This window comes from Manis javanica, chromosome 4 (genome assembly GCF_040802235.1).
Source record: "Manis javanica isolate MJ-LG chromosome 4, MJ_LKY, whole genome shotgun sequence".
Classification (NCBI taxonomy): domain Eukaryota; kingdom Metazoa; phylum Chordata; class Mammalia; order Pholidota; family Manidae; genus Manis; species Manis javanica.
The window spans coordinates 79105570-79117904 of record NC_133159.1 but is presented as its reverse complement, the minus strand read 5'-3'; the positions used below and the strand labels follow the sequence as shown (position 1 = coordinate 79117904).

The 12335-nt window shown below is 35.7% G+C and overlaps 1 protein-coding gene across 11 annotated transcripts in view; it reads right to left on the bottom strand.

Moving 5' to 3' along the window:
- The window catches only part of CCDC18 (coiled-coil domain containing 18), a 200237-nt gene that overhangs the window by 24474 nt on the left and 163428 nt on the right, over window positions 1–12335 (bottom strand). For all 11 annotated transcript variants that reach the window (XM_073234287.1, XM_017650002.3, XM_073234294.1 and 8 more), the window contains one exon: window positions 10899–10998. In XM_073234287.1, the coding sequence (XP_073090388.1) occupies window positions 10899–10998 (100 nt within the window). The remainder of the gene's footprint in view (window positions 1–10898; window positions 10999–12335) is intronic.

The window sequence follows — 12335 nt, the reverse complement described above, 5'->3', positions numbered from 1 at the left end:
AAATGAAAAAAAGAATTTTGTACAAACAAGAATCTGACAAACACCAGGAGGAGTGCTAATTGAAACTGAAGTCACCAATCTTCCTGATAAAGATTTCAAAATCAGTATCTTAAACATGCTCACAGAGCTAAAGAAAAATATTGAGGATTTCAGGGAGGACTTCAAGAAAGAGAGAGAAACTGAAAAATAGAGTATCTGAAATGAAACACACAATGGAGGGATTTAAAAATAAATTGGATGAGGTAGAGGAGATGGTAAATGAAATAGAAATTAGAGAACAGGGAAACAATCTGAGGCACAGAGAGAAAAAAAGAATCTCTAGGAGTGAAAGACTAATAAGAGAACTGTGTGACCAATACAAATGAAACAATATGCACATTACAGAGGGAACAAAAGAAGAAGTGAGACAAAAAGGGATAGAAAGTCTCAGAAGAAATTATTGCTGACAACTTTCCAAATATGGGGAAGGAGTCTCTCAGGCTATGGAAGTGCACAGATTTCCCAAAACAAAGGACCCTAGAAAGACAACACCAAGCATATAATAATTAAAATGGCAAATACCACGGACAAAGAGAGAGCATTAAGAGTAGCTAGAGAGATAAAAAAGATCACGTACAATGAAAAGCCCATCAGGCTATCATCACACTTCTCAGCACAACCCTCACAGGCCAGAAGGAAATGGCATAATAAATTTAATGCAATGAAACAGAAGGGCCTCCAACCAAGAATACTCAACCCCTCAACTGGGCATGGCAAGGGTATCATTTAAATTTGAAGCAGGGATTAAACAGTTTACACATAAGCAAAAGTTGAGGGAATTGACCACCCATAAAACATCTCTACAGTGTATTTTTTAAATTTGGTGTGGTTAATGTATGATTACTTGAACAACATTATGGTTATTAGACTCCCCTTATTATCAAGTACCCACCACATACCCCATTACAGTCACTGTCCATCAGCATAGTAAGATGCTATAGAATCATTACTTGTCTTCTCTGTGTTATACTGCCTTTCCAGTGTTCCACACCACTACATTATGTGTGCTAATCATAATGTCCCTTTTTCCCCCTTATCCCTCGTTCCCACCCAACCTCCCCAGTCCCTTACCCTTTGGTAACTGTTAGTCCATTCTTGGGTTCTGTGAGTATGCTGCTGCTTTGTTTCTTCAGTTTTTTCTTTGTTCTTAAACTCCACAAATGAGTGAAATCATTTGGTACTTGTCTTTCTCCACCTTGCTTATTTCACTGAGCATAATACCCTCTAGCTCCATCCATGTTGTTGCAAATGGTAGAATTTGTTTTCTTCTTATGGCTGAGTAATATTCCATTGTGTATATGTACCACATCTTCTTTATCTATTCATCTACTGATGGACACTTAGGTTGCTTCCATTTCTTGGCTATTGTAAACAGTGCTGCGGAAAACATAGGGGTGCATCTGTCTTTTTCAAACTGGGCTGCTGCATTCTTAGGGTAAATTCCTAGGAGTGGAATTCCTGGGTCAAATGGTATTTCTATTTTCAGTTTTTTGAGGAACCTCCAAACTGCTTTCCATAATGGCTGAACTAACTTACATTCTCACCAGCAGTTAGGAGGGTTCTGCTTTCTCCACATCCTTGCCAACATTTGTTGTTGTTTGTCTTTTGGATGTTGGCCATCCTAGCTGGTGTGAGGTGATGTCTCATTGTGGTTTTAATTTGCATTTCTCTGATGATTAGTGATGTGGATCTTTTCATGTGTCTGTTGGCCATCTGAATTTCTTCTTTGGTGAACTGTCTGTTCAGCTCCTCTGCCATTTTTTAATTGCCTTATTTGCTTTTTGTTTGTTGAGGTGTGTGAGCTCTTTATATAATTTGGATGTCAACCTCTTATCAGATGTGTCATTTATAAATATATTCTTCCATACTGTAGGATGTCTTTTGTTCTACTGATGGTGTCCTTTGCTGTACAGAAGCATTTTAGTTTGATATAGTCCCACTTGTTCATTTTTGCTTTTGATTTCCTTGCCTGGGAGATATATTCATGAAGAATTTCCTCATGCTTATGTACAAGAGATTCTTGCCTGTTTTTTTTTCTATGAGTTTTATGGTTTCATGACTTACATTCAGGTCTTTGATACATTTTGAGTTTACTTTGTGTAATGGGTTATATAATAATCCAGTTTCATTCTCTTCCATGTAGCTGTCCAGATTTGCCAACACCAACTGTAGAAGAAGCTGTCATTTCCACATTGTATAACAATGGCTCCTTTTTTGTACATTAATTGACCATATACACTTGGGTTTATATCTGGGCTCTCTAGTCTGTTCCATTGACCTATGGGTCTGTTCTTGTGCCAGGACCAAATTGCCTTCATTACTATGGCTTTGTAGTAGAGCTTGAAGTCAAGGAGCGTAATTCCTTGTTTTATTCTTCCTCTCAGGATTGCTTGGGCTATTCAGGGTCTTTTGTGGTTCCATATGAATTTTAGAACTCTTTGTTCTAGTTCATTGAAGAATGCTATTGGTATTTTTATAGGGATTGCATTGAATCTGTAGATTGCTTTAGGCAGGATGGCCATTTTGGCAATATTAATTCTTCCTATCCTTGAGCATGGGATGTGTTTTAATTTATTGGTTTATTCTTTAATTTCTCTCATGAGTGTCTTATAGTTTTCAGTGTATAAGTCTTTCACTTCCTTGGTTAGGTTTATACCTAAGTATTTTATTCTTTTTGATGCAATTTGGAATGGAATTGTTTTCCTGATTTCTCTTTCTGCTAGTTCATAGTTAGTGTATAAGAATGCAACAGATTTCTGTGTATTAATTTTGTATCCCACAACATTACTGAATTCAGATATCAGATATAGTAGTTTTGAAGTGGATTTCTTAGGGTTTTTTATGTACAATATCATGTCATCTGCAAACGGGGACAGTTTGACTTTTTCCTTGCCAATTTGGATGCCTTTTATTTCTCTGTGTTTTCTGATTGCCCTGGCTAGGATCTCCAGAACTATGATGAATAAAAGTGGGGAGTGTGGGTATCCTTGTCTTGTTCCCATTATTAAAGGAAAAGCTTTCAGCTTCTCACTGTTAAGTATAATGTTGGCTGTAGGTTTGTCATATATGGCCTTTATTATGATAAAGTGCTTGCCCTATATATGCATTTTGTTGGTGGATTTTATGAATGGATGTTGAATTTTGTCGAATGCTTTTTCAGCATCTATGGAGATGATCATATGGTTTTCCTCCTTCTTTTTGTTGAAATAGTGGATGATGTTGATGGATTTTCAAATGTTGTACATACTTGCATCCCTGGGTTGAATCCCACTTGATTATAATGGATGATCTTTTTGATGTATTTTTGAATTCGGTTTGCTAACACTCTGTTGAGTATTTTTGCATCTGTGTTCATCAGGGATATTGGTCTGTAGTTTTCTTTTCTTGAGGTGTCACTACAGTGTATTTTAAAGGGACTGCTCTAGATGGAAGTGCTCCTAAGGCTAAATAGCTGTCACCAGAGAAAATAAAATCACAGTAAAGGAAGTAGACCAATTAATTACTAAGCAAATGCAAAATTAAATCAACTACTCACAGAGTCAGTCAAGGGCTACACAAAGAGTACAGAATATGACACCTCATATATAAAGAGTGGAAGAGGAGGAAGAAGAAGGGAGGGAGAAAAAAAGAACCTTTCATTTGTGTTTGAAACAGTGTACTAACCCAGTTAGGTTAGACTGTCAGATAGTAAAGAGGCTGCCCTCGAACTTTTGATAACCACAAATTAAAACCCTGCAATGGCAAAAAGTACATCTCTATCGATAATCACCCTAAATGTAAATGGACTTAATACACCAATCAAAAGACAGAGTTATAGAATAGAGAGAGAGAAAAAAAGACCCAACTATATGTTGCCTACAGGAAACTCACTTTAAACCCAAAGACAAAGACTAAACATGAAGGGATGGAAAGAGATATTTCATGAAAAAAGCAGGAGTAGCAGTACTTACATTAGACAAAATAGATTTAAAAACAAAGAAAGTGATGAGACAAAGAAGAAAGATTACATAATGATACAGGGGTTAGAGCAACAAGGGGATACAGCCATTAAAAATATCTATGTACCCAAAATAGGAGCACCCAAATATGTGAAACAAATACTAACAGAATTAAAGTGGGAAATAGAACACAATGTATTTATTTTAGGAGGCTTCAATACACTACTACTCACTAAAAATGACAGATCAACCAGATATAAAATAAGTAAGGAGACAGAGGCACTGAACAGCACATTAGAGCAGATGGGCCTAACAGACATCTACAGAACACTCCACACAAGAGCAGCAAGTAAGCAGTCTTCTTAAGTGCACATGGAACATTTTCCAGAATAGATCACATACTAGGCCAGAAAAAGAGCCTCAGTAAATTCAGAAGGACTGAAATTGTGCCAACCCACTTTTCAGAACACAAAGGTATCAAATTAAAAATAAATTATGCAAAGAAAACATAAAACCCACCAAAACATGGAGTCTTAATAACATGCTCTAAAATAATCAATGGATCAATGACCAAATAAAAACACAGATCAAACAATATAGAGAGAAAAATGAAAACAACAACTCATCACTGCAAAACTGGTGAGATGCAGCAAAGGTAGTTTTAAGAGGAAAGTATACTGCAATACAGGCTTACTTCAAGGAAGAAGAACAATCCCAAATGAACAGTCTAAACTCACAATCAATGAAACTGGAAAAAGCAGAACAAAGGAGGCACAAAGTCAGTAGGAGGAGGAACATAATAAAGATCAGAGCATAAATAAATGAAATTGAAATGAATAAAACAATAGAAAGAATCAATGTAAACAGGAGCTAGTTCCTCAAGAAAATTAATAAAATAGATAAACCCCTAGCCAGACATATCAAGAAAAAAAAAGAGTGTACACACATAAACAGAATCAGAAATGAGAAAGGAAAAATCACTACAGACACCACAGAAATACCAAGAATTTATTAGAGAATACTACAGAAAATTATATGCTAACAAATCGGATAACCTAAAAGAAATGAACAATTTTCTAGAAAAATACAACCTTCCAAGACTGATGGAAGAAGAAATAGAAAATATGAGCAGACCAATTACCAGCAATGAAATTGGACTGGTAATCAAAAAACTACCCAAGAACAAAACTGCTGGACCAGATGGATTTACTGCAGAATTTTATCAGACATTTAGAGAAGACATAATACCCATCCTTGTTAAAGTCTTCTAAAACAGAAAAAGAGGGAATACTTCCAAACTCATTCTATGAAAGCAGTATCACTGTAATACCAAAACCAGGCATAGACACCACAAAAAAGAAAATTAGGCCTATATTCCTGATGAAAATAGATGCAAAAATCCTCAACAAAATATTAGCAAACTGAATTCAAAAATACATTATAAAGACCACTCATCATAACCAAGTGGAATTTTTTCCAGGAATGCAAGAATGGTACAATATTTTTACACTCATCAGTATTGTACACATTAACAAAAAGGATAAAAAGCACATGATCATCTGCATAGATGCCAAAAAAGCATTCATCAAAATTTAACATCCATTCATGATAAAAACTCTCAGCAAAATGGATACAGAGGACAAGTGCCTCAACATAATAAAGGCCATATATGACAAACTCACAGCCAAGATCATACTTAACAGTGAGAAGCTGAAAGCTTTTCTTCTAAGATCAGGAACAAGACAAGGATGCGCACTCTCCCCACTTTCATTCAATTTGTATTGGAGGTCCTAGCCACAGCAATCAGACAACACAAAGAAATAAAAGTCATCCACATTGGTAAGGATGAAGTTAAACTGTCACTGTTTGTATATGACATGATATTATACATAAAAAACCCTAAAGAATCTACCAAAAACTACTAGAACCTATAACTGTATTCAGCAAAGTTGCAGGATATAAAATTAATATGCAGAAATCCATTGCATTACTGTATACTAATGATGAACTAGTAGAAAGAGAATTCAGGAAAACAATTCCATTCACAATTGCATCAAAAAGAATAAAATACCTAAGAATATACCAAACCAGAGTGGTGTAAGATCTATATCCTGAAAACTACAAGACACTCAAGAGAGAAATTAAAGAAGACACCAATAAATGGAAATACATCCCATGCTCATGGATAAGAAGAATTAATATTGTCAAAATGGCCATCCTGCCTAAAGCAATCTACAGATTCAATGCAATCCCTATCAAAATACCAACAGCATTCTTGAAAGAACTAGAACATGTAGTTCTAAAATTCATAGGGAACCATAGAAGACCTCGAATAGCCAAAGCATTCCTGAAAAGGAAGAATAAAGCTGGGGGCATTATGCTCCACAACCTCAAGCTCTACTACAAAGCCACAGTAATCAAGGCAATTTGGAACTGGCACAAGAACAGACCCATAGATTAATGGAACAGAACAGAGTGCCCAGATATAAACCCACACATACATGGCCAATTAATATATGATAAAGGAGTCATGGATATACAGTGGGGAAATGACAGTTTCTTCAACAGCTGGTGTTGGCAAAACTGGACAGCTACATGTAAGAGAATGAAACTGCACGATTGTGTAACTCCATACACAAAAGCAAGCTCAAAATGGATCAAAGACCTGAATGTAAATCATGACACCATAAAACTCTTAGAAGAAAACATAGGCAAAAATCTCTTGAATATGAACATGAGCAACTTTTTCTTGACTGCATCTCCTCCGACAAGGGAAATGAAAGCAAAATGAACAAATGGGACTATATCAAACTAAAATGCTTCTGGATAGCAAAGGCCATGATCAGTAGAACAAAAAGCCATGGTACAATATGGGAAAGTATATTTGTAAATGATATATCCAATAAGGGGTTAACATCCAAAATATATAAAGAACTCACATGCCTCAACACCCAAAAAGCAAATAACCCGATTAAAAAATGGGCAGAGGGTCTGAACAGACACTTCTCCAAAGAAGAAATTTGGATGGCCAACAGGCACATGAAAAGATGCTCCACATCACTAATCATCAGGGAAATACAAATTAAAAGCCCAATGAGATGTCACCTCACACCAGTCAGGATGGCCAACCTCTGAAAGACAAAGAACAACAAATGCTAGTGAGGATGTGGAGAAAGAAGAACCCTACTATACTGCTGGTGGGAATGTAAATTAGTCAACAATTGTGAAAAGCAATATGGAGATTCCTCAAAAAAATTAAAAATAGAAATACTATTTGACCCAGGAATTCCACTGCCAGGAATTTACTCACAGAAAAGAAGATCCCAGATTCAAAAAGACATATGTATTCCTATGTTTATCACAGCACTATTTACAATAGCAAAGATATGGAGGCAACATAAGTGTCCATCAGTAGATGAATGGATAAAGATGATGTGGTACATATACACAATGGAATATTATTCAGCCATCAGAAGAAAACAAATCCTACCATTTGCAACAACATGGATGGAGCTGGAGGGTATTAATCTTAGTGAAATAAGCCAGGTGGAGAAATACAAGTACAAAGTGATTTCCCTCATTTGTGGAGTGTAAGAACAAAGCAAAACTGAAGGAACAAAACAGCAGCAGACTGACAGACTCCAAGAAGGGACTAGTGGTTTACCAAAGGGAAGATGGTGGAGAGGTAGGGAAAAGGTGTTTAAGGGGCCTTCTGACTGGCACACTCAATGTCGGTGGATGATGGGAAAGGCAGTATAGCACAGAGAAGACAAGTAGTGAGTCTACAGCATCTTACTACACTGATAGACAGTGACTACAATGGGGTGTGGGGGCGGGATTTGATAATACAGGTGAATGTTGTTAAGAACAATGCTGCTCTTAGGAAACCTTCATGGCATTGTTTATCAATGATACCTTAATAAAATAAATAAAAATGGGGAAAGCTCTTGGAAAACTTGAAGACCCAGAAATAAATAAGATAAATAGAAAAAATATATAGAAGCAGAGGAAGTACTTCCTAAATGATTCTGAGGCCAGCATTACCTAATACTAAAGTGAGTAAAATACATGATAAGGAAAGAAAACAAACCAGTATCTTTCATAAACATAAATGTAATATTTCTGAACAAAACACTATCAATTCATATCTAGCAATGCATGAAAAGAAATACACCACAAGTAGGAGTTATTGTAGGTATGAAAGGCTGGTAGAACATTTGAAAATCAATTAATGTAATCTACCACATTAATAGGCTAAAGAAGGAAAAAACACATGATATTAGTCAATGTAGAAAAAGTATTCTTCAAAATCCAACACCCATGCATGATAAAAATTCTCAGCAGACTAGGAATACATGGGAACTTCCTCAACTTGATAAAGAATATCTGCAGAAAATCAACAGCTAACGTTATACTTAACAGTAAGAAACTTGAAGCGTTCCCACTGAGTTCAGACACAAAGTAAGGATACTCCCTTTCATCACTGCTTTTCAACATTGTAGAGGAAGTCCCAAATAATGCAGTTAGATAAGAAAAATAAATAAAAGCTATACAAACTGAAAAGGAAGATATGACTGTCTTTGTTTGTGGATAACATGACCACCTAGGTAGAAAACCTGAATGATTCAACAAAAAAATTCCTTGAACTAGTGTTTGCAGTAGAGTTGCAGGACACAAGTTTAATACACAAAAGTCAATCACTTTCCTATGTACCAGCAATAAAAAAGAGGAATTTCAAATTAAAAACAGTATTATTTACATTACACCTTCAAAAATGCAATACTAAGGTATAAATCTAACAAAATACACACAAGATCTATGTAAGGATGACAAAACTCTAATGAAAGAAATCGAAGAATTAAATAAATGGAGATAGTTCTTGTTCATGGATAGGAAGACTCAGTATTGTCAAGATGTCTGCTCTTCCCCACTAGATCTATAGAGACACAAGGCAATTCTAACCCAAGTTCAAGCAAGTTATTTGATGGATGCTGATGAGCTGATTCTAAAGATTATATGGAAAGGCAAAAGACCCAGAAGAGCCAAAACAGTATTGAAGGAGAACAACAAAGTTGGAGGGCTGACATTACCCAACTGCAAGACTTACTATAAAGCTACAGTAATCAAAGCAGTATGGTACTGATAAAAGAATAGGTGAATAGACAAGTGGAATAGAATAGAGAGTCTAGAAACAAACCCACATAAATAGAGTATGTTAACCAATATTTAACAAAGGTGCAAAGGCAAGAGAACAGAGAAAGATTCTTTTCAACAAATGGTGCAAAATAATAGGACATTCCCATAATGACAACAATCCAGACAACATCCAACACTAACATTAGCCCCACAGGGACCACAGACCTAATGTAAATCACAAAGGTGTGACACTCCCAGAAGATAACACTGGAGAAAATGTACATGACCTAGGGTATGGCAATGACTTTTTAGACACAACACCAAATGCACAAACTGGACTTCATTAAAATTAAAAACTTCTGCCCTCTGACAGCCAGTGTTAAAAGAACAAGAAAAGCCACAGACTTGGAGAAAATATTTGCAAAAGAAACATCAGATAAAGGACTGGTATCTTTACCAGTAAAATAGGTAAAGAACACTAAAACTCACAATAAAAATACAAACAAACCTATTTAAATATGGCCCAAAGATCTTAATAGACATCTCACCAAAGATGACATTCAGATGGCAAATAAGGACAGGAAAAGATGCTCCACATTATACATCATTATAGAAGTGCAAATTAACAAGGAGACACCACTACATACCTATTAGAATGGCCACAATCCTAAACACTGGCAACACTAAATGCTAGCTAGGATACAGAACAACAGGAAGTCTGACTCATCGCTGGTGAGAATGCAAACTGGTACAGCCACTTTGGAAGTGTCTTATAAAACTAAACATACCAGTATTTACCAAAAGAAGCTGAAAATACCACATAAAAACCTGCACATGGATGTTTAGAGCAGCTTTACTACTCATTTTCAAAACTTGGAGGCAACTAAGATGTTCTTCAGTAGATGAATGGGTAACTAAACTGTAGTACATCCAGACACTGGAATATTATTCAGTGCTAAAAAGAAATAACCTATCAAGCAATGAAACACATGGAGGAACTGTTAAAAGCATATTACTAAGTTAGAAGCCAATTGGAAAAGGCTATATACCATATGATTCCAACTATATGACATTCTAAAAGAGGCAAATTTATTGAGACAGTAAAAAGATCAGTGATTGCCAGAGTTGGGGATAGAGGGGGAGGGCTGACTAGGTGGAGCTCAGATAACTTTTAGGAGAGTGAAAATATTCTATATGATGCCATTAGGATGGATATATGTTATTACACATTTGTTGAAGCCCACAGAATGCACAACACCAAGAGTGAACTGTAATGTAAATGATACACTTTGGGTTATTATGATATGTCAATGAAGCTTTATCAATTGTAACAAAGATACTACTGTGATGAGGACTGTTGATAATGGGAAAGGCTGTGCATTTGTCGGGGCAGGGGTGTATGATAAATCTCTACCTTCTGCTCAATTTTGCTGTGATCTAAAACTACTGCAAAAAATAGTCTTAAAGAAAGATGTTGCTAAAAATGCCTTCTGAATATTTTGTTTCTCCAACAACTGAGCAAATAACTCCTTTAATCCCATTTTCTTCTTAAATACAGTAATGTAAGAGATCAAAAGGTTTACATACTAAACTTAATCTTCAAAAATCCACTTGCTATAAAAATAACAAGATAAAGTGTGATATTTCTAATTTTAAAAATATTTGTATGCAGAAAAACAAATATGCTATAAAAATGTCCATTTTACCAAAAACTGGTAACTTCTAAAACCTGCTGTGATCATATTTTAATAAAAAATTTTATAAAATATAATTGAGAAAACCAACTTGAGCTGCTCTTTGCTTTAGTTCCCAATTTCTTTCTTTGAGTGCCTGATCCATGTCAAGGAGTTCTTGCTTTTTGTCTTCAATCTCCATCTTGCATTCTCTGCAATGTAGCAAAGGAAAAAGAGGGAATTTTTATTAAAAAAATAGTCAATTGGGTTACCTTTCCTATAAGTTAAAATTGATGGTATATGTAATTCTTTCATATTAAAAGGGCTCAATGGAATAATATATAAAGAAAATGATTGATATAAATACAATTATTTTAATAGCATCTTCTAAAAAGGCCAAAGGTAAATTCTACTGTTACAGATACTTTAAGCTATTTAAAGCACTCCCAGGTTATAAGACTGAATCAGTATAAGGATTTTTAAAATACATCCATATTTTATCACCTATTCATCAAGGGAGATTTGAAAGTCTTTTCTTATATATAACAGCTGTGAGTTTATTACAACTGAATGAAACATTCATCTCCCAGTTGGGGGTATCCCTAATATCCACAGCTCAGTAAATGATGACTGTATTTCTAATGGGAATTTTACTCAAAATGACACCTTACATATAGAGAAGTATTAAAGTCTACTACAGAATTATTTTATAGTTTTTATAAATTCTAACCCTCCTAAAACCCTAACTTATGTTTAATTTTATAATATAAAAATGTATAATACTGACATAATTTAAGACTTCAACCACTGCCTGTGATTAGACAATTTTAATTTGTAACTACGTTCTGGTATGACAAAGGCTGAAAATGTTAGCCTTGATCTTGAAAATCTTTATATGATTTTCCAGTCTTAAACATAAAACAATACTGAATAAACGTACTGATTATAAAAAGCAGATTCTGAACTTCTTTAATAACCTGTTTACTATCCTTTCAAACTCTCAAGAGTTATAAAATACAAGGCTAAACTAATATTCTAAAAGTAATGAATAAAGAGTTGATTGGCCAAGAAGGAAGGCAAGGCAGAAATCTCCTCCCATATACACACCAAGGAAGCAACTACAGCAAATAAAACTAACCCTGAATATGACCAGAAGACTGCAGAACAGATCATCTACACCTGGGGAAAAAAAGAAGCCCACACTGAGAAGGGTGAAGTGGCAGAGCAACAATCAATAGGGACCCAAGCCCTCCTCCCCATCCCAGCCCACAAGTGGGAGAGAGAGAAAGGGAGCAGGGAGGGGATAATCACTCAGGAACTCTGCACACCTGGCCTTGGAGATCTGCTATGGGGACATGAGAACACATTGCACTGGGCATTGGTGATTAACAGGGCTGGACACCAGGGAGAGTTGGAGCATTCTGGTAAGCTGAGACTCCTGTCACTTGTGGAGGACAAGCATGCTCTGTAGGTCCCGCTGAAACCCAACACAGAGGAGGCAGTTTGACAGATTTACCAGCAGTAGGAAAGGTGCCAGAGGGACTGGGGT